Raw genomic sequence first — 22,964 nt, forward strand, 5'->3', positions numbered from 1 at the left:
ACAGTACCCACCAGGGGCATGGAGGCACAGAGCCTTCACCGGGTCCCCCAGGCAGCTGTGGGCCTGGGCCCTGCTGCTGGACACTGTGTCCTTACTGGGGCACAGGGGGTGGACTCTCCCCCTCATGCTCTCCTACCTCATCGGTGGTGATCAGCCACGGGGCAGCTGTGAGGATTTCAGCATGCAGGTCACTGCCCTTTGTCCCCGCCCTCCAGGGCAGCTCTGCACAGAGTGACCGCCCCTACGCCCACCCCAGTGCGTCCAAGCCTTGACTCTGCCCTCACTTTCTCCCATGACGAATCAGTCTTTCCTCCCCCACTCCCCCTCCCTCTGCTCTCTCTCTCCTCTCTCCTCTTTCTTTTCTCTCCTCTCCTCTCCTCTGCTCTCTCTCCCCTCCACTCCCCTCCCCTCCCCTCCCCTCCCCTCCCCTCCCCTCCCCTCCCCTCCCCTCCCCTCCTCTCCTCTCTTCTCTTCTCTTCTCTTCTCTTCTCTTCTCTTCTCTTCTCTTCTCTTCTCTTCTCTCTCTCTCTCTCTCTCTCTCTCTCTCTCTCTCTCTCTCTCTCTCTCTCCCCGCCCCCCACCCGCCCTCTCTCTCTCTTCTCTGTCTTCAGGGACAAGATGGAGCCCTTGGGGTACCGGGCGCAGCTGGAAACCCGGTGAGTCCTCATGTCTACCCGTTGCTGACCACCAGAGTGGACAGGGCCCGGGGACTGAGAAGGAAGGCGAGGATGCTTGGTAGCACTGGTGGTGCTGTGGTTAAAGCAGTCAGCTGCTGTCCGACAGGTCAGCTGTTCAAACCCACCAGCCACTCTGTGGGAGTAAAAGGAGGTGTTGGCTTCCATTAAGCCACAGAGTCCAGAAAACCTTCACCCAGGTCTAGTCCAGCCCACAGGGTCATGCGAGTCTGTGTCAACCACTCAGCAGTGGGTTTGGGTTTCTGGTCTCTTCTGACCAGTAGTGAGAACACAGGTCTGGGCTCCCAAGGGCACTACGTGTCTGCATGTGTGTGTGTGTGTGTGTGTGTGTACATGTGTGTCCAGGGTCCAGTGTGGGCACAACACAAGGTTGGCTCACACTCTTTCTCATGTGCACACATCACACCAACACACACACACACAGAGGCACACTCATGGTCTCATGCACACAAATGCATGCAAATATTCTCACACACTTCACACCACATTATACTCAGACCCACCATACACCAACATGGACACAGTCTCACATGCTCTTAAACACCCACCAATGCCTGCATACACACACACGCACACACTTTATGCACACACATCATACGCACACCACACATATACTCACATCAGGAACACACATAGACACAGGCTCAGACTCACTTACTTTCTCTCACACACAGATGCACACACACACACACCTACACATATCCTATCCATTCACTCTCATGCACACTCATATTCACACACTCCATGCTCACACACGGAGGCATGCTCCAACACACACCCACACACAACATATATACATACTTACCACACACAAACACACACTCACCACACTCATATACACACCCTCAGCATACAACACTCTCACTGCACATACACACACCTTCACAACACCCATACACACACACAATACATACCCCTCAACATATACACACATACACATGCACCCACCCACACACCTGTGCCTCATCAGATGGACTTCCCAAGCCCCCTCCACCCATGGCCTGCTCCCCTCCAACTTCTGCTCCACAAATTGAGCTCAGCTGAGTTGTGGCTTGTCTAGGTACCACCAAAGAAGGTTCTAGACATGTGTGTGGAGGGGAGGGGGCAGGGGGAAGTGTTAGGCTAGAGGCAATTCCAGAAGGCCGCGGTGAAGGGTCCCAGGCAGCCCCTTGGGCTTGGAGAGAGAGGGAGCTGCTCTTGTGACCCACACCCTTCTTTGTCTGCACAGGGCGCTCCTGGATCTGTGGGCACCCCAGGCCCTAGTGGTGCCCCGGGGAGTGTGGTGAGTAGGCCTGACACCAGAGAGGGGGACTCTGGAGTCTCAGGAGTGTGTCAGGGGATTCGGTGTGAAGCAGGGCGTGGGGGTGGGCTCCTGCCCGGAAGTCAGAGAACAATGGATCTGTCTTCATCTCCATTGACCTCAGAGCTGGAGGTGGGACGGTGAGCCCGAGCTGTGGTCCTTGATGAAAAGCAGGCCTGGTTGCCATGGCATGGAGACCCTCACCTTCCCTGGTATTCTTGAAGCTCAACATAGCAATGTCTTTCCTTCTCCAGGGCCCCCCTGGCATCAGAGGCCCCCCCGGGAAGGATGGGGAGCGCGGGGAGAAGGTAAGGCCCATAGACCTCTGTAAGTCAGCGTCCAATCTGAACATCTCCAGAGGCCAGTGGGGGGTGCTCCAGCCTCAGACAGGGCCCACTCTGAATAGTCAAACCCACTGCTATGGGTTGATCCTGATTCTTGGGGTTCCTCTGGGGCAGGGGAGAACTGCGTCAGTAAGTTTCCAAGGTGCATACCCCAGATGTCACCTGCAGAGCAGCTGTGATTTCCAACACGGAACCTACTGGCCCACCCTGGTTCCTTCCTCACTGCCATCGAGTCGGTGCTGACTCACAGCAACTCCCCAGGGCAGGGTAGGACTACCCCTTCCCTGTGGCCTTCTGAGACTGTGACTCTTTACAGGAAGAGAAAGCCTGGTGGTGGTTTTGAACTGCTGACCTTGCAGTGCGTAGCCTGATGTGTAATTCCTTTGGGACCCAGGCATCCCCCAGAGACCGTACCAGCAGATGGTGTGGAGTCAAGTGAAGACCACCCACCAGGGAACTCACTGGGCAAAGTGACTGGCCAACCTGCGGACACCATTCTGGGGCTGTGGTCCTTGGGGGACTAGATACCACTTTGTTCTTCCAGTGGCACATGCTTGGGAGCCCCTTACAAGGCTGGTGGTTCAAGCCCCGCAGGCCCTCCTTGGGAGGAAGCTGAGGCTAGCTCCTCCTATGGAGATGTGCAGCCTCAGAACCCTGTGAAGCCGCTCTTCTCAGCCCTGTGGGGTCAGAAGGAACTCGCAGGCCAAAGGTTTGAATTTTGAGGCAGGTGCGAACACGTTGGGGCAGGTAAAGCACTGTCCCAGACTGCAGGGACAGGTGTCCAGCACCTTGGGCAAGTGAGGGAGGCTCCGTCCCCGTCTGCTTTAGCGTGACCCCACCCATCTGACGCAGTGGGCGTGATACAGCACAGGGCATTGCAAGCAGGATGTCGGTGAACTAGAAGGGGCGACTGAAGAAGGACTTGTGCTGGATGGCTGGTCATCCGGTGCACCCCAGTGGTGGCACAACCATTCACACGCTTGACAGGAAGGTCGGAGGTTCAAACCCCAGAAGCTCTGCGTGTGGCAGTCTGGTTCTGTCACGATTGCAGCTTGGGGGCCCCCAGGGAGAAGCTGTCCTCTGTCCTGTGGGGTTCTAGGCAGTTGGGGTTGACTGGGCAGGCTGGTTTTCGGGGGCTCTATTCCAAGGTGGGACATGGGTTGACGTGGACTGGGTGTCAGCGGGTTTTTGAGTTGTGTGGTATAGTGATAACAGGGCTGGGCTCAGAAAGTCTGAGTGGGAACCCAGCCCAGCTGCTGTGCCCTGGGAGAAAGGTGAGTGAGTGTGGCCCTGTAAGGGTGCCAGCCGTGGAAGCCTGGGGGCGGTTTGCTGCTCTCAGGCAGGTTGGCTCCTATCCAGATCCTCTCTGTGGCTGGCTTCGGTTTAGCATTTCTGCTCTGAACTCCATGGGCTGTTACCATGCTGGGGCCGCCAGGGGGAGCCAGAGGCCTATGGCTGAACATACCTGGGCACCAGAGACTGTAAATGGTCAGGTTCCTTACGCCTGGTTGTCCTTCACCCCCATCCCCAACACCCACCGCCTCTCACTATATCTGGGGCCTGGGCTTCTCCTTCTCACAGGGTCCAGGGCCTAGGCTGTACCCCTTCCTGTGTCCAGGGCTTGGACTGCCCCCTTCACCATGTCCAGGGGTGGGCTGCCCCTCCCATGACCATGTTCAGGAGAATCCTTCCATGTGCCTTGCCCATCCATAGTGCATATGACTAACCCTGTTGGGGTTCAGAGGCTGCCTGAGTCAGGTAGGTTACAGTGTAGTCGTCTGGGACAGGGCATCCCTGTGGATCAGGGTCCAGCCCACTCCTGCGGAGGAGGCAAGCTCTCTCTTGACCGGCTGTAGGGGATTATTCAGTGCCCAGCTCCCTTGCAAACTGGCAGGCAGGCTCTGTACCCTGTGACACTCACTGTGCAGATCAGTGTTTTTGATGGCTGGTCTGTGAGGAGACAGAATTCTCAACTGGCTGGGGCTTGGGAAGGGCTGTCATGTCTGGATGTGGTAGGACAGGGACGTGGGGGCTGGCCTGCTGCAGGGTTGAGAGTCTGGGGGTGGTGAGCTTCTTGGTCTCTGGGGACACCTGAGCAGACCCTTTCTGAGCTGTGCCTGCTGGGTATTCTGCTCAGAGGGGAAGGGTGGACTAGCCCTGCATAGCTCGGCACCCACCCCATGCTGCATGGCCCATCTTTCCGGGTCCTCAGAGGGGGCGGGTATTCTGACACCTGTTCAAGGGGAGGGTACCCACTCACCTGGGCTGCTCCACCATTGATGTTGGGATCCACTGTGTGCCCTGGAATATGGACACTGTATTTTCCTTCCAGGGAGTGGCCGGGGATGCCGGGAGCCCAGGCCTGGCCGGGTCAAGAGGAGACCCTGGTTTGCCTGGGACGCCTGGACCACCGGGGAAAGGGAAGGATGGCGAGCCGGTGAGTGGCATGGGGCCTCTAGGGGCTGTGCCCTGTGTCCAAAGTGCCGGCAGCAAGGAGCAGGAGGAAGCCTCCTGCCCAGCTAGAGGTGGAGGTGGTTGGAGACAAAGCTTCCATCCACACTCAAGGCCTACCCATTTCCCAGAGTCCCTTCTCGTGGACTGGGTCTTCAGTGGGTCTGTCACCCTGCTCCTGAGCACCTGTGGCCTGGCATGTAGGGCCCAGCAGTCCTCACTTGATGCCGTGACTGTTTTGTGTTGTTTCCACCAGGGACTCCGTGGGCCACCTGGATTACCTGGACCCCTGGGGAGCAAGGTGAGTGCTATTGTCAGTGCACCCTGGGCTCTGGCTGCACAGGGCTGTGGATGGCTCACCAGCAACATTGCCGCTCCGCCCTCCCTCTACTTCATGCTCACAGCTCCACTCTGAGCACACAGTAGGTGGTCAGGGAACGTGTGATGCTTAAATGGGTATACAGTAGGCATTCAGGGATATGTGCTGATTTAATGAAGATACAGAAGACTCCAGGAGCGGATGGAACTCAGGGGTCTCCTGCAGGCACATGCCCCCTGACTGGGCTCTCCGTGGGCATGACTTCTGCAAACAGAAGGTCTGTGGCAGCCACGAGTCTAGCTGGCCATTTGGCCAGCGGCGTGCGCTCACGCCCAGTTTGCTCGCTCTCAGGGTAGTTCCATCTTTTCCATCATGTTGCACACTCTTCATAGGCCACCTCCGGGGATCGACCTGGCTTCTGTCTGCACTGGGACAGCCAGCCATTCACGTGACGCTCCTCATGGTGACATCCTCTCCATGGGGTGGCCTGGCATGGCTGAGCCCACAGCACCTCAAGGCCTGCCCTGTGGGTTTCCAAGACTAAGTGTTTCCTGGAGTGGGCAGCCTGGTCTTTCTCAGAGCAGCTGGTGGCTTCGGACTGCTGACTGCCTCGTGGTTAGCAGCCCAGCGTGTGATCACTCGGCCTCAGGAAGGTGGGGGGTAGGCGTCCATCTTCACGTACCAGCGGTGGTTCCATGCAGCCTGGCTTCTTTGGACCTCTGACCTCTCCACCTATGCACTGAACTCCCCATCTTACATTGTCTCTTTCCAGGGCGATCGAGGGGCACCTGGCATCCCTGGCTCTCCTGGCAGCCGTGGCGACCCGGGCATTGGCGCTGCTGGCCCTCCTGTAAGTCTGTGCCCTCAGGCACGCAGTGTGCCCCCAGCTAACCAACCTGGGTCACTAGTCCCAGGGAAGTTGGGGGGCAAGTCTGCTTGTGCTGCCGATGCAGGTCGTAAAACTGGGCATGTGTCTTGTGGGAGCCAGGCTTCTGGGGTGACCAAGCCTCCCTTGTGCAGTTCACAGGCAGCTGAGAGAGGCAAACTCACTCCCACTGTTAGTGAGAGGAGGGACTCCTTCATCAACTCTTGCAGCCACAGAGCATGCCTGTCCCTGGTCTGCCTGGGGAAGGGGTGTCCATCACTCCAAGTGTCCCCAACCCTCATTCACTGCCCTTGAGTCAGCCCCGACTCAGAGTAGCCCTCCAGGGCAGGGTAGAACTGCCTCTGGGCATTTCTGAGACCCACACGTTTACTGGAGGAAAAGGCCCCGTCTTTCTCCTAAAGAACAGCTTGTGGTTTCAAACTGCAGACTTTGCTGTTAGCAGCCCAGCGTGTGCGCAGTGCAGTCCCAGGGCTCCTCTATTCTCCCGTGAGTCCAGGGGAAAACAGACATGGAATTGAGGGAGGCGGCCATCCAATCCTCAAGGCAAATCTGCGGCGTGTTCCTCACGTTGTGAAGTCCCCCGAATAACCCCCACAGCCGGTCAAGAGAGCTTGCCTCCCCCTCAGAGGTGGTCCTTTGAGAGGGGTGCGACCCGTGTGTCTGGATGATGGTGCTGGCGAAGAATTAGGAAAGTCCCATGGACTGCCAAAAGGACAGACTGATGTGTCTCGGAAGAAGTTCAGCCAGAATGCACCTTCGAGGGGAGGACGATGGGATTTCATCTCACGTACTTTGGACTCATCACCAGGAGAGAGCAGTCCTGGAGCAGGACATCAGGCTCGGCAGAGGGGAAGGGCAGCGAACAAGAGGAAGGCCTTCTTTGTCCATCCAGGAGATGGATGGACCGTGGCTGCAACTGTGAGCTCCAGCACAAGAGTAAAGCTGAGGACGGGGCAGGGCAGGGGCGCTCCGTTCAGAACAGCCCCGATGGCGCCTAACCCCCAACAACACAGGGACTGAGGAGCCCAAGAGGAGAGCTGTCCTAGCAGGCTTTCACTTGAACTTTTCTAGAAATGCAGGTACCCTTCTCTCAAAGCCAGGAAGCCTTGGCTTTGAAGTACACTCATTGCCACTGAGAATAGAAATTGTTAGAAATCTCCTTTCACAGCGAAAGGATCCTCTGTGTCTCACTCATTGTGCCTCATTTTTACGCTCTGTAGCCCAAAGAGCACATTTAAAGACCCAGCTGTCCCCTGCACTGAATGCTCGTCTGCAGAGTTTCTAGCTGTTTTGTCACCCTGCGGTCTGAACTTCCCTCCCTCCTTTCTTCTCTGAAGACACCGGCTTCATTCAAACCTCTGGGATTGATCGGCGGGTCCGATGGCCATACCATACTGTTAAGCAAAAGAAGGTCAGATGCAGGCGCCTTTCAATGCCCAGCCGTCCAGGTGCTCTGCTGAGCTCAGAAAGGTTGGAGGTTCAGGTCCAATCCGAGGCCTGGCTACCGACTTTGAAGAATGGGCCTGGGGGAATCCCATGCTGCAAGGCCCCCTACTGGCACACGCAAGGTCCCATGGGTCAGAATCAACTTGGCAGCAGCTGGCACATGTTTTTAAAGCCTCGTCCGACCCAACCTATCCATGTATTATTACTATTATTATCACCACCATCGTTGTTGTTGCTTTAATCCCGATGCACAATCTAACTCAGACCCCAAAGCGTGTGACCTTGGCTCCAAGTGACTCAGACCCTGCCCACCTTTGCATTCAAGCCCCACCCCTCAGGGGCGCCTCTCTGAGAACAAGACAGGAAGACTTTTACAGCTCACAAGCAACACTTGGGACATGAAAACTCCTTTCCTCCTGACCTCGTCCCTTCCCTCTCCCCATCCATCTCCTTCTCCCCGCTGCCCCCACACCCAGCAGAAATGACCTCCCCTCTCACACCTGCCCACAGGCAACGGGCACTATTTCCACAGGGGCAGGGTCCAGTCTGCTACGCATCTCCCCTGCAATGACCAGGGACCCTCCTGGGAAGCGCCACATGGAATCACCCCAGGACTGTCTGGTTTTGGGTCTTTTCTTGAAGACAGTCCTAAGCTTGGCTTCCTGTTTAGAAGGCCCGCCCTTCATTGGATCACCCCTGCCTTTGGGACCTTGGCTGTGTCCTGCCTGCTGTCCATCAGAAGGCTCATGCGGCATGGACCGCAGAGAAACGCAGTAGTCAGCTTTCATCTTGCTGAATCTTCCTTGTCATGAAGCCAGATGCTGCGGGAAGGATCAGAGCTCTGGATGGAGGGAGCATTGTAGGGGAGCGCCAAGCATCACCCAACAGTAAATTCTAGGGGTTTATTCAGAGAGAGAGACGGCTGGGACCAGGAGGACATCCAACTCTAGAGAGGGAGGGGTGCGGCTCTGCTCTGCCAGACAATGAGGAGCAGACATCCTGGGCAGTGTGAGCCAGAGTTACAATCTAGATCGTCTTCTGGCTCAATGACAAGCAGGCAGTCTGGAAGCAGGGACGTGGCAGGACGGGTATGTGCCAAGCCTGTGGGGTCATGTACCTGGTTAAGGGTCCCTGTGGGAGCATCCCAGGACAGTGGCAGGGCAGGTGTTTCTCATGGCCTGCTTGTGAACTTGTTTCCCCAGCTGGCGGTCTGGCACACAGTTTGAAGAATAGTGTGGGAAACCTGGAGTAGCCACTGTCACCACCAGAATCTGCTTGTCCATGGAGAAGATCATCTCCTGGGAATGGATTGTAGCATCCTGCACTTGCTGGGCCTCAGAGATGACGAGAGTCTCCTTTAGGGCCTAGAAGGAGCCTGGTGGCCCTGTGGGTTAAGTGTCAGGCTATTGTTGAGCAGGTCGGCAGTTCAAACCCACCAGCCACTCCTCAGGAGAAAATGAGACTGTCTGCTCCTATAAAGATGTACAGCCTCAGAAAACCTACATAGGGTCGCTGTGGGTCAGAATCCACAGGGCGGCGGTGGGTTGGGTTTGGTCTTTCCGGTCTGTGGTTTAGTCAGCTTCAGTGTCAGGCCAGCGCCATGGTCAGAAAAAAAGTCACTGCCCATGGAGTCGATGCCGACTCACAGCAACCCTGCAGGACAGAGTAGAGCTGCCCCTGGGGGTTTCTGAGACTGTCCCTGTTTGGGGAGTGGAAAGACCCATCCCTCCCTCTGAGAGGCTGGGAGTTTCCAGCTGCGGACTGTGGGAACCAGAGCCCAGCGAGCAGCCACCACCCACGGGGGCTCTGCTGAAAAGGCCGCTTTTCAAACCCATCACTGCAGTTAGCCTGGTTCCGAGGCTTTAATGGCGTGTCCAGGCTCCCACCTCCGGGAACTGGCTGCGAGTGAACCTGCAGAACCCCAGTCTGGGTGTGTCCCCTCCTTCCGTAGCACGTCACCTCCCAAGGATGTACCGGGTCAAGGCCTCAGCCGGAACACAAAGCTGCAGTCGTGGTCACAGTTCACCCCTCCTCCCGCTTCAGCGCTCACCCCCCATGAAATATGTTCCGATCTCTGAGAGCCCACCTGCAGAAGAATTGGCTGGCTTTAGCTAAGAGGCTGTGAATCAACTATTAGCCACCCCCACCCCCTGCCTTCACCACTCTGACTTATTAAAAGCTTCCGTGGTGAATGTAACGGTATTGAATTTCCATAAATCCTGCCTCTGGCCACTGGCCCACGATGCTGATGGCCTGTGTTGGGGCCTATGCTGAGAGCAAGTGTGTGGAGGGGTGAAGGAGTGGGGCAGGGAGCAGGCACGTGACCACCCTGCATGGAGCCAGCACCGTGGGGTGCTGGGCTGGATTTAGAAGCACCAGCTTCCTCCACTTTTCTCGGTCCTTGGAGCTGGCTCATCCTTCAGCTAAGGGCGGAGACCAGGCAGCAGCCACCCCTGGAAGCAGTGCTCCGGAGTAAAGAGTCCACCTGGAAAGTCGCGTCGGAAAGCATTCCCTTCATTCGGAAAACCACAGCCAGGGAGCCAATTGTAACTCAGAGTCACTTCTCTGGGACAGCAGCTCCTATCTATGCCTCATCTGGGGATGGCGGGAGCCAGGCATTTCCTCACCGTCTTAGGTTACTATGAATCATGCTCCATTGCCTTCCTCCTGGGCCTTCCTCACGGATCCTTTTGGCATTCCGGAGCAGAGCTGACTTCCTGGGAGAAGGGGCTTACTTTCTCTGCAAGCTCAGCATCTCCCTCTTGGTGGGAGGAAACTGGAGCGGGAGGCTATTGGGGGTTTCGCCTTCCTCTGCATAACATTAGCAAACCCGCAAAACATCCCTTTGGTCTCCACATCTCTAACCTCCCTGGAGCCATGTATAGAATGCTTACAGGTGATCCCAGCCAGGCTCTGGGGCAGATCAACATGCTAAAGGGCTTGGGGTTTGGGCAGGCAGGTTTCCATTAGTGACCATGGCCCTGAGGAGGAATCTGTACCTTCCATCTTGGACCACCAGTTCCCTCCTGAGTCTGCTGCCAACACCCTCCAGTCTCCTCCTGGGTGGGGCCGAGTGCAGCAGGAGACCATTGATGGTGACCTTGACCCCACCATGAGCCCACAGCTGCCATACCAACCCTCTTCCAGGGACATCATTCTTAGATTCCCAACCCAGAAAGACTTCTGCTTTCCTGAGGACCTTTACCCCGATATCATCCTTGGGGGCCCCGAGAAAGAATCCCTTCATTGATGGAAAAAAACTAGGTCTTCAATGAGTTTCTGTCATCACTTCTGGTTGGGCTCTCTCAAGTCAGCCCGTGACTTGCTTATTTAGTAGCTTAGCTTCTTGTTTTTCCTATAAGTTTTGCAATTGAACCAAGAGGCTTAATTGGATCCAAGGCTGATGTTTTTGGCAAGACTTCATAGGCAGTGTGGTGTCCCATCAAGACCCGTGTGATGTTTGGTCTGTTCGCGGTCGGTGATGTTAGCTCCCTCAATGTCCAATGTTTGAGCCAATTAGGACTTCCAAGTGCTTCAACTTGGTGCCCTTGGGGTTCTAGCGAGTGTTCTTTCTGTTCATAATTTATCAGCTGGGATGCTATTTTTGTAACAGCTTTATTTACCTCTAATTTACCAGTCGTACAATGCAATGCTTCCCTCATGTCAAGAAGAGTGGCCCAGCCATCCACCACAATCCATGTGAGGATGGTTTCTTCTGTTTGCTCCCCACCCAGCTCCTGACATGCCCCTGGGGACCCATTAGTCCAGCTACTGTCTCCATCGACTGACCGGTCCTGGATTTCACATACAGAAAGACATACTAAGCCAAAGCAAAGAACAAGAACAGCAAGAACATTTTAAACCATTTTAAACTCTCTAGAGTCCAGAGTGGACTTGCTGGTCCTTTGGAGGTGAGTTGACTCCTAAGTGCCTTTGATGAAAAGAGAAGACGTGGGGAGTTTTCTTGCTCCCTGCGAGGCAAAGCTGCTCTAGCATATGAGTTTGCTGCTGGAACTTGGATCAGTCATCTCTCCAAGGTGTCAATGCTGTTGGAGTGGAGATAGGTGCTAAGGGAGCAAAACTGGACAAACAGGTAACATCATGATAAGTGGAGAAAATGTGGAAGTTGTCAAGGATTTTGACTTACTTGGATCCACAATAAATTCTCACAGAAGCAGTAATCAGCAAATCACAAGATGTGTTGCACTTTGTTCCAATAATCTGGCATTCTGTGATGCTCACCTTCCTGAAGTGATCGCTGAAGACAAAATGGGTGCATAAGCAAATGTGGTGAAGAAAGTTGATGGTGCCCGGCTATCAAAAGATAGAGCATCTGGGATCTTAAAGGCTTGAAGATAAACAAGGAGCCATCTAGCTTAGAAGCAACAAAACTCACATGGAAGAAGCACACCAGACTGTGTGATAATGAGGTATTGATGGAATCAGGTATCTAAGACCCAGAACAAAATCATACCCAATGTGATTGGGTGGGGGATGAAAGGGGTGGGGGTGGTGGGGAGTGGAGACCCAAAGCCCATTTGTAGACAATTGGACATCCCCTCACAGAAGGGTCACAAGGGAAAGATGAGTCAGGCAGGGTGCAGTATAGCATGGATGAAACACACAACTTTCCTCTAGTTCTTTAATGCTTCCTTCCCCCCACAATCGTGACCTTAATTCTATCTTAACATGTATTACACCAGAACATGCATACTCCTACAGATAATAGCCCGCAACACAGGGAATCCAGGATAGATAAACTCCTCCAGGCCAGCAATGAGAATAGAGATAGCAGGAGGATTAGCGGAAAGTAAGGGGAGAAAGGGGGAATTGATCACAAGGATCAACATATAACCCCTTCCCAGGGGGGAGAACAGCACAGAAGTGGGTGAAGAGCAACAGAGGATGATGTAAGATATGAAAATAATAATCTATAACTTATCAAGGGTTCATGAGGGAGGAAGGGCAGGGAGAGGAGGGAGAAAAATGAGGAGCTAATAGCTAATACCAAGGGCTCAAGTGGAAAGAAAATGCTTTGAAAATGAGGATGGCGGCATATGTGCAAATGTGCTTGACACAATGAATGAATGTGTGGACAAGAGATGTAAGAGCCCCCGATAAAAGTATTTAATTTCTAAAAAGTGCATTGCGTTAGGTCAACCTGCTGCACAAGACCTCTTTAGAGTATTGAAAAGCGAGGATGTTCCTTTGAGGACTAAAGTGCACTTGACCCAAGCCTTGACATTCTCAATGACCTCCTATGCATGTGAAACTTGGACGTCCAATGAGGCAGACAGAACATGAAGTGATGCCTCTGACTTGTGCTGCTGGAGAGGGATGTCGACAGTACCGTGGACTGCTGACAGGACAAACTGATCCGTGTTGGAAGAAGGAGGGTCGGAGTCGGAGTGCTTCTTAGGGGGAAGGACGGCACGCCTTTGTCTTGCCTATTTTGGACATGTCAGGAAGGACCCGTCCCTGAAGCAGGACATCATGCTTGGTAAAGGGGAGGTATGGGAACAAAGAGAAAGGCCCTTCATGAGATGGGCTCAGGCAAAGGTACCATCGTGAGGATGACGCAGGACCGGGCAGTGCTTCGTTCTGGTGTGCATGGGGTCGCTAGAGGGTGGAACCAACTCAGGGGCACCTGGTGAGAACAATAATGAAACATGACTTGTGTACAGACACACCAAGTTGAAGCATGTTACCAAAGAGGGCTAGGCCTGCTGTGAGCAACGATGATTAGAAGTCACTTTGTAATCCCCCCACCCCCACCACCCTGCTGGCCATACCCCATGTCTCTTAATAATGTAGCAACAAAACGACTCTAATGGGTGGACGCTGGCCTGGGTCTCTCCTCTGGGATCTTGCCCTGCTTCTCAGTGCACAGGGCCCGGCGACTCTGCCTTCAGATGGCAATACAGGAGAAGGAATCTAAAGGGGAGCTTCCTCGGAAGTTGGCGGCCCCTGCAGAAGCTAATGCGGAAATGGCCCTCAGAGAGACCGATGGCAGACATCTGCTTCGACTGGGGGGGGTTTCTTTCCCCCAAACCCAACACTCACTTCCAGGAGGTCCTTGACCAAATTCACTCACCAGTGGCTTCGCCCTCAAGGAAGTTCGCAAAACCTCCTTTCTGGTTCGAAGCCGGGCTTAGTCAATTGGACTTTGGAATGACCTGGATGGAGAGGGTGGGAAGGGAGGGAGCTGGTCTCAGTTTGGTCTCGGTGACAGGCGGAAGGAGGGCCGGGCTCGATCCAACATGCTAAGGTTAGCTGGTGATTGGCCCATCTATATTTCTCCCTCCTCTTCTCTCTATGAGATGCCCGATGGTGCTGTGAGGAGGCCTGGGGCTGATAACCATAAGGTCAGCAGTTCAAACCCCCTAGCTACCCTTCAGGAGACAGATGAGCTGTCCGCTCCCAGAAAGATTTACAGTTTCAGAAGCCCACGGTGAGGGTTGGGTGGAGTTCTCCCGTGTTCTAGAGGGCTGATACATGTCAGAATTGACTCCATGGCAGTGTGGTTTGGGGTGATATTAAACAGCCCCAGCAGCTAGGTGAGGACAGGGGCCTGGAGAGCGAATTCGTGAATTCACAAAGGAAGCGTTTCTTCATTCAGAATCTCTCTCTGAGGTGCCTCAGAAGAAAGTCCTGGTAGCTTCCCTGCTGAAAAACGAGCCATTGAAGATTCATTATGCAGCACAGTGGGCCTCCGGCACACACAGGGGCCAGGACTTGGCGCTGACTTGCTGTCAGCTGTGTGTGTGCATGTGTGCGTGTGCACACATGGTTAATTCGGAGGCTCCCCAGTGCTTCCCCATTCCTGTCCCTTGACTCGGGTTGTAACCCAAGGACAGCTGACTCCTCCCAGGATCCCTTAGGGAGGGCCTCCCTCTCTTTCTGTGCAGCCCAAACACAGAGTTCTACCTTTGTACCCGGCTGGAAAGGAAACTGACACGGATGATCTCCTGCGCATGTACAGAGCATGTGTAACTTAGGGTTCGGTGCCCCTCAATGTTGGTGACTATGGGATATGCGGGATCAGGCACTCGAGCTACGCCGTCCAGCCCCACTGCACTAAGCTCTCGCCTGTCTTTGTCCCCTAGGGCCCTGCTGGACCTCCTGGAGAGACGGGACCAACGGTACAGTAAGGCTCATCTCCCGGGCTGGGGCTGGGATGGGGGGAAATTCAAAGTTAAAGAGATTTTCAAGGGCAGGGAAGGCCCATTGTACACGGTCGGATGGGGTGGGGACACATCCTAGAATTGGTCGGATGGGGGTACGTCCTCCTGGGCATGGTGTCCACACCGCCAACAAAACCAATGTTGGCCAAACAATGAGAGGGGCCCACGGGCAGTTGCTGGACAGCCCTCCTGTTCAACAGGGGGCGGCTCCCACAGTTACTGTTGGCCTGTGGGGTGACCACAGGGGAAGGGTCCCTGGGCATTCTCCTCGCGTGCTCATTGGTTTACCTTGGCGATCCCCACCCTGCGATGCTTGTGGGCAGTCCGACAGAAAAGAGATCTCCAATGTTAGGCTCTCAGCGGCATTGGGGACTCTGGTCTTGGTGTCCCTCGGTATGGTGGGGACAGGCTGTCTCAGCAGTCCCCCTAAACCCTATGGCTCTCCCCAAACTCTTCCCTCTCACCCACTGTCCAAAGCAGAGATCCTTCTCTGTACCCTGCGGTGAGTGTGCAGCTACCTGCTACGCCCTGGGGGGGAGGGGTGCTGGGCCTAGTGGTGAGGAGTCACTGCACTGGGGGCTAGGTGACACTGACCCCAGTGATGTCACTGTTTGGTGCACCCTGCCCTGCAGCGCCAGCCTCTCCCCTCCCCCACCCTGGACACCACACACCTGCAGCCACTGTGCTGTCACCCCTCTGACGGCGGCATTCCCTTGGAAGTCGTCTGTTCCATTTCTGGAGTCTTTTTCACTGGACTGGGGAGGGTGGCTTACAAAGATCAGTGGGTGGCATGTGTGTAGCCCAGCTCCCTTGAGGAGCGTCTCAGCAGGCCCAGACTGGGGTCGGGGCCAGGCTCTACTATGCTCAGGCCCCACAGACTCGCAGCTCGGGCTGCGGAGCACCCGGTGTGCCTCTGCCTTGGCCAGCAAGCCTGGATGACGCCGGGGCCTCCTGGTCCTCATGCATCAGAGCCCTGGTGCCTCCACGGCGTCTGCACGATGGAAGCCAGCACGTTCCTGGTCTTGGCCTGAAATCCAAGGGTGTCTCTGCTCCTCCCCAGGGATCTCGCGGCTCCCCTGGATTCCCAGGACCTCAGGGACCCGCTGGCCAGGATGTAAGTACAGCAGAGCAGATGTGGCTCAGGCAGGGTCCTAGGAGGCCCCTCTCATGGAACTGACCACAAGCGGGGCCCCTGGAACAGCCTCATTGAGTGGTGGACCCCATCTGTCCCTGGCTGCCCTCTCAGCCTATGTTGGTGTGTTTGGTCCTTTATTTCTGGAGCTCGCCAGCTGGTCAACTCTGTGGTCTCTAACTTCCCATGTGCAGTTCTCTTCCTTCACCTTTGATGTTTAACTCCCAGAACCTCATAAGCACCTGGGTGTCCTATGTAAGATCTCTGACTATACACCCATTACCTTATGTACTTTCCTAGTCAGTGCAGCTCCGAACAGACCCACCTTCTCCAGGCCCTCATTCCCAGCTCGTCTTCCATGGACGGGGTTCCTCGTTCCTACGCTATCCTCCCCAGATGCCGTGACCTGACCCTGGCTCAGGTTGATCTGAGCCCCGAGAAGATCACGGCCTTGTCTTGTCCATCTGCAGTTCCTGTTGCCTAGCAGCAAGCCAGGGGCCCTGGTGGCTTTGTGGTTATGCATTGGGTTGTTAACCGGAAAGTCAGCAGTTCAAAACCACCAGCCGCTCCTCAGGAGAAAGATGAGGATTTCTCTTCCCATTAAGAGTTACCATCTCGGAAACCCACAGGGACAGTTCTACCCTGTCCCATAGGGTCCCTATGGGTAGATCAGCAAGCCAGGTGCTTGGAAGGGATCTGAACACACTTATTGATGAAAGGGATGAGTGACAGCCACGAGCTCTTATAGTACAAAGGAGTCTGGAGCCAGCAGCAGTGGCCTGCCTCTTTACACCTCTAGCATTTTAGTTCCTTGTAAGCAGGGACAATAATACATTACCACCCTCCCCACCCCCGAATTTTATGAAACTGAGGACAGTTTGCTATTCTCTTACGGCTGCTGCAGATACTCAGCTCTCCCTGCCCTGCTGCAGACATGGCAGCCCTACCGCCCAGTCATTGGACATGCCCTCTTCCTTTGTCAAGGAGCCCTGGTGGTGCACCTGCTGGCAGGTCGAACCCACCAGCAGCTCCTCGGGCACCAGATGAGGCTGCCTGCTCCCGTGAGGGTTAGTCTCTGAAGCCCTGCAGTGGCCACTAAGAGTCAGCACTGACTTCACAGCAAGGATTCCCATGCCAGTGTTGTCAAAGCCAGGCCTTCTGCCTGAGTTGGCAAAAGATGATGCACATTAAAAACAGGTGTGTGACTGAGTGTGTGCGAGTATGTGTGTGTGGGTGACTGGGTGTGAGTATGCACGTGTGTGACTGAGTGTGTGTGTGTGTGTGGGGGGTGTCTGTGTGTGGTTTTTGTTTGTGTGCTTTGGTTGGGGGAGTCATTGGAGGCAGAGCCGACTGACTCACCCCTTGGCTACCCTGGCCATTTCCTGGGCAGCCCTGGGTACTTGGTGGAGAGGGGAACTCAGGCACTTTCATGACGGCCCCTGGACTCAGCGGTGATCCTGCGGGTGGGTGCCCGTGGGCGGGCGCTGTGTGGGGTGAAGCTGATGCTGCGCTCTTGCTCTTCTTCTTCAGGGCGTGCCAGGAAACCCGGGAGAAAGAGGGCCGCCTGGCAAGCCAGTAAGTACATCACCTGACCTTTCTGGATAGGTTTGAGGGCCTGCCAGGGATCGGGGCTCTGGCGAGAAGTCAAAAAATATCCAAGATGGTTCAAGAAGCTTGATGCAGGGCCTTCGTGCAGATGGGTGGGCAGGGGGCCCTGATGAAGGAGGCAGAGACCCCGAGTAGGAGCGCATGGACAGTCTAGAGGGCCAGGGACAGGTGGAGTGGCATTTTCAGAATCAAGAGAGAACTGTCAGAATCAAAAGGAACTGCCAGGTAGCACCCACAGTGGGGTCCAGGCTTAGTCGAAGAGCTTAGCCCGGCGGGGCAGGGAGGGAGCAGAAAAGAAGAACCCTAACCTCAGAGTCTCCCCAAAACCTGTACTTCCAGAATTTCCTTGTGCTGCTCTAGCAGGCCGGGGAGCCTGTGACCATCCACCCCCAGGGCAGGGCAGAGCAGGGTGCAGAGGCTGGCACACACAGTGGGAAAGCCAGCACCTCCCACTCTCCCACCTGTGCTCAACAGGTACCTTCCTACCTGTTTGTCAGGCACTGTGGGTACTGCGGAATGCTTCCAGTTTATGGTCCACCTGGCTGCTTGGTCCTGGGCAGGCAGCCCCAGTCTGGCCCCAGGTCCCTGCCAGCTCCTACATCCACCATCAGGCAAACTCTCCACCGGGTGGCCAACACCAGGGATGCTCCAGGGTCCAGTTGAGTCAGCAGGCCACAGGGAGACCCTTGTAGGGTTTAGTCTTTTAGGCATGGAATGCCCCAGGGATACATTTAGTCTCGCTGTCTTCAGCACCCCCAAAGACCACAGAGACCCCCCCCATGCCCCTTGAGTTTCTGCTCCAAGACACTTAGTCACAGCAGACTATCTGGCAAGACCCCAGCCCCCAGCGAGCAGAGATGGTTTCAGGAGGCAGGGTAGTCTACTGTTTCCTGGTCACCTCCCAGGAGCGAGGGAATGGCCAGCACTTTGTTCGGGATGTGCAGGCTTTAGAAACCCAGCCCATGACCTTCAGCCTTGCATCCCCGCCAGAGCTCAGCAAGCAAAGAGAAGGGCGGGGTCTGTGTGTCCAGGTCAGATGTGCAGGAGATCGGGGGATGCAGGGTGGGCGGCGAGAGAGAGAGAGAGAGAGAGAGAGAGAGAGAGAGAACGAGAGAGGATGTGAGCTCAGCTGAGGTGTAGCCTGGGTCTGACCCCATGGTGGCTCTGGAGTGTGAAGCATGATCACCGGTGGGAGAGGCAGCTTTCCTGCTGTGCACGTTGGTCTGCCATTGGCCGAGGACTGCTCTTTGTGGGAGAACGTAGCCTCCCTTGAGTTTCCAACAGGGAAGGGGGTCCCAGGGCAGGACACAGGCTGTGCCTTCTACTCCCCCAACTCTTCTAACCCATTGGGCCACCTTCCTGGCCTGGTATGTGTAAGCAGTCACTTGAAGGCTGGGGGCAAGGGTCACCATGCAGCCCTGCGCCTGCGCATCTTCAGAAGCTCTGTCACATACACAGAGAAGGGTGAAGACAAGACACAAGATTGACCATCTCCAAGACTTCTCCATGCCTAGACTTGAAATCCATTCCTTGCTTTCTCGCCCTTGGTACCCAGCCAAGCTGCCCAACAGGGCTCACTCTAATTATATAAAGAGCTTTGGTGGCAGCATAAAGCTGTCCCCCTAAATGGCAAGTCAGCAATATAAACCATGCCAGTTTTAACCCTATGCCCCCCTCCTTAGTCACCCCTCAAGGGAAAAATATAGACGCTTCAACATGTCAGCCACGTCCACTTTCCTGAGGGAGGTTTGAATCCATCCGTATTAAGGAGGTTGGCTGTTCTTCAGAGAATCTCACTCAGATCCCAGGGCTGGTTTGGAATTGGGGGGCTGGGGGGGGCTTTGCCTTGTGTGAGACAGCGTCACCTTTAGTGGATTCTCAGAGAAGAGCGAGCAGTCCTCCAGTACCTCAAATTTGGTCAAAAGGGCTGGCCAAGAACTTGAGGGTCCCCACAGAGAAATCAGCACACAGCCCCCCCCCCCACCCACAGCAGTGAGTCCCCTGTGCCTGCTAGGTGACCCACTTACATGGCTTTGCATCCCATTGGAAACGGTGGGAACCACATTTCCGGAGAGGAATGCCAGAGAGGGGGGATAGCAGCGTTGTCTTGGTTTAAGCCTCCCCAAGATACCAGACTGGATTTGAACCTCTTAAACTCCACCAAGAGAAACTCCTCCCAGCAAGTCCCACGGGGCCATAGGCTTCCTGTGTCCAAGCGGACAATCTAGGGCCTCCCCCTCACAATCCTCAAATGCTCCTTTCCCGTGGCACACATTTCCAGAAGGGCACCCAGGCTCCAACTCCAGTCTGAGATCCCCTCCTCCCGTCAGCTGCCTGCCCTGTGGATCCCCTGTTTCTTCCCAGCCATTTGCTCCTTGCACCTCAATGGGGTCCCAGCCTCCAGCCTATCTCAAACCCTGGGCCAGCTGCCCTTTTGCATTCACATTGGCTGCGGGTGTCAATCCAGGGACTGGCAAAGGTGACCTCTTGTCGCAGGCTTTGGTATTACTCTTGATTTCACCAAATCCCCTTTCCAGAATTAGACGTGTTCAGTCCATAATGACAGGCAAGGTAGAAAAGGCAGCCTCCCCCGTGAGAGCTGATGAGTTTGGGTGAAACGCACAGCAGGCAGTGCATGGCCGCGAGTGACAGCGGTGACCTCTTTGGAAAATCCAGGACAACCAGATGGCAGATTCCTGCCAATACTTGCTATGGCCTTTTAGATGTTGATCTCGTGCGGCGGGGAGGGGGTTCTCAGTGGATAACGGCCCACCAGGAGAGGAGAAGAAGCCGGTGGATGAGGCTGGGGACCAGAAAGGTGTGAGAGAGTCGGGTCTGACCATGAGTCCCAGGGAGGTGCGTTCCTGGGAACATTAGCATCCGTGCTTTGTGCAGATGACCTGGGCCTGGTGGCCACTCTCGCGGAACTCTCACTCGTGGAGGGTGCTGGGGTGGGGGTCTGTCTGTCTGTCTGTGTCCAGTAGGCGCGGATGCATTTGTTTATTTGTACTCCCACAGGGCTCCTCGCCACTGCTGTCTCCGGGGGACATAAGCCTCTTGGTGAAGGTAAAATAAAAAGCATTACACGCATTTGCATGGGTTTTGAAAGCCACGGTGGGGGGGGGGGGGGAGGCCAATCACAGTGAGAAACGGGCTCTCTCTGGACGGTTCCCTGAGGACCATAGCAACAATAGCAGCACTGTGCCTGGGCAGCTGATGTGACGGGCGAGGGGCCAGTTTGCACTGTCCTGTCTGGCAGTATATAGACTGTGGCTTCCTGGGGCTGTCAGTCCTTCTGGGAGTAGAAAGCGTGATCTTTCTCCCATGGAGCAGCTGGTGGTTTTGAACTTCTGACCTTGTGGTTAATAGCCCACCCTGAAATCCACGGTGCCACCGGGTTCCTCTTTTGTACATGGGGAAGGGGGAATTTCATCATCTTTTGATTCGGTTTTCCAATGGACTTCAGAAAGGAAGGGAGGGATGAAGTGTGTTTGCCCACACATGCCCCAACCAGATGGCAGGATGCACTAAAAGAGGGGCTGCCATTTCCCATGAAACCCCAAAAGCAAAACATCCAAACTCACTGCTATGGATTGGATGTAGACGCACAGCGACCCTTTTAGACACGGTAGAACTACGTCTGTGAGTTTCTGAGAGTGTCGCTCTTCGCAGGGGTGGAAAGCCAGTTCTCCTGGGGAGCAGCGGGTGGTTTCAGGCTGCTGACCCGGGAGAGTGGCAGCCCCACACATCACCGCGACGCCACCAGATCTCCCTGTACTCAGCTGCTAGCCTAAAACTCAGACGTTGAAGCTCACCCAGGGAGGCCTCAGAAGGCTCTGGTGGTCTCCCTCCAAAGAAGTCAGTCACTGAAACCCCATGAGGCAGTGGGCGCTGGGCTCCTCGTCCCTACCCCACCTGGGACGTGCCTGATCAGAACTGGACACACACTCCATGGCACTCGGTGACACTTTAGACCTTGCTCACAAGGTCAGTGCCGCGTGGCCTCCACTTTCCTCCAATCTGCACTCCTTGGGCCCCCTGTCTTCTGAGACCAGCATTTGATGCTGTGACGTCAGAGAACTCCACCCTGACTGGTGAGACCCAGGGAAGGAGAGAGAATACACAACAGCTAACCAAGGAAACCAGTCCCAGAAGGGGGGGCTTTTAATCGCCCCCTCACGTGGAGAGGTCTTGGAGAATTCGACATTTGATTAAAAAATAAATAGCGGGGCACTCTGTGGATTTTTATTGACAAGGGAGAGTATTTTTCCCTGGCCAAGGGCACGACAAGAAATCACTGTCTATTGATTCAATCCTTTGTTTATTACAGATTTCATTAGCTGCCTTCATTTCTCATCAGCCCATTGTTCTGCAAGGGACTGGGGTTTGCATCACCCCCCACCCCCGCCAAGAAACGCAAGGGGAAAAAAAGCTTCAACCTCAGAGTCTAGTGGTTTGTGCACCCACAGTGCGTGCAGGAGAAGGCTTAGAGTCTCACATCCCAGCACTGTGTTGGGGCAGACACTTAGTGAAATGAATAGTCTCTTGCGTGAGAGGACGAAACTGGGTTTATCAGAATACTTGGGAATCCCAGGGGACATGTGAACACCTGTATTCAGTGCCCTGGACCCACCAGGACATATTACCTTTAAATGTTATCGACTACAACCAGAGAGCGGTAGGTCTGGCCAGGTATGATCTCTGCTTCGTGTAGTCAAGAAGCTCTAGGGATTCAGTGGTTTAAATACTGGGCTGCTATCCCAAAGGTCAGACGTTCGAACCCACCAGTGTCTCTGCATGAAAAAGATGAGGCCGTCCGTGTTCCTCAAGAGCTGCAGCCATGGAAACTCTACAGAACAGTTCCACTCTGTCCTCCTGGGTTGGAATCGATCCCACGGCGATGGGTTTAGTTGTGTGCAGCAGTCCCTGGCATCTAGACATTGCAGGTGGAAGGCTGCTGATCTGGTCCAGGGACTGATAGCAGGTGATGGCTGGGAAACTGCCTGGGTAGGACGCTCTCTCTCCAGGAGTTTCTGTAAAAAGAACTTCGGTTGTTGGGTCTCTGCCCACGAAGGTCATCCTGAGGACATCTCCCTCGCATGAGTACAACCATTCCGCAAGCTCCGCACTTGCAGCACTTCGGCTCTGCACTTCACAGGGGCAGCTGGTGGGGCACGATCTCCTCAGTAGAGTCCCATGCACCTCTTTTGCATGTAGACTGTGGCTAGAAGAGCAATGTCAATGATTCACTGCATCACAGCTGCACCCCTCTCTGGCAGAACTATTGGGGTGAGGATGCTGGTGTGTAGGCAGGAGGGCCCCCAGGGCGGTACAGACAGGGACGGACTAGACTCCCTTCCCCAAAGCTTAGCAGTTGGCACCCACTGCCAACACCGAGAAAGGCAGCCCTGGACCCCTGCTCCTGCAGGCTCCCAGCTCTGAAAGTCCACGGAGCCCGCACGTCCTGCACACAACACAGGGTTCCCACGAGTTGGAACCAACCTGACAGCACCTTGTGTTTGTGAACGACACAGGTACAGTGAGCGCTTGGGTGACCTAGAATGGAAGACTTGGCGATTCCTGAGCGGCAGAGGTGGCC

The 22,964-nt window shown here is 55.1% G+C and overlaps 1 protein-coding gene across 1 annotated transcript in view; it reads left to right on the forward strand.

The window, feature by feature from the left end:
- Nucleotides 1-22,964, forward strand: part of COL22A1 (collagen type XXII alpha 1 chain) — a 200,348-nt gene that overhangs the window by 118,731 nt on the left and 58,653 nt on the right. Inside the window, exons 34-43 of the mRNA XM_075550530.1 lie at nt 612-656; nt 1,924-1,977; nt 2,250-2,303; nt 4,672-4,776; nt 5,047-5,091; nt 5,882-5,959; nt 14,548-14,583; nt 15,686-15,739; nt 17,288-17,332; nt 20,384-20,431. Of these exons, the coding sequence (XP_075406645.1) occupies nt 612-656; nt 1,924-1,977; nt 2,250-2,303; nt 4,672-4,776; nt 5,047-5,091; nt 5,882-5,959; nt 14,548-14,583; nt 15,686-15,739; nt 17,288-17,332; nt 20,384-20,431 (564 nt within the window). The remainder of the gene's footprint in view (nt 1-611; nt 657-1,923; nt 1,978-2,249; nt 2,304-4,671; nt 4,777-5,046; nt 5,092-5,881; nt 5,960-14,547; nt 14,584-15,685; nt 15,740-17,287; nt 17,333-20,383; nt 20,432-22,964) is intronic.

The sequence above is a fragment of the Tenrec ecaudatus genome, chromosome 5 (genome assembly GCF_050624435.1).
Source record: "Tenrec ecaudatus isolate mTenEca1 chromosome 5, mTenEca1.hap1, whole genome shotgun sequence".
Taxonomy (NCBI): Eukaryota; Metazoa; Chordata; class Mammalia; order Afrosoricida; family Tenrecidae; genus Tenrec; species Tenrec ecaudatus.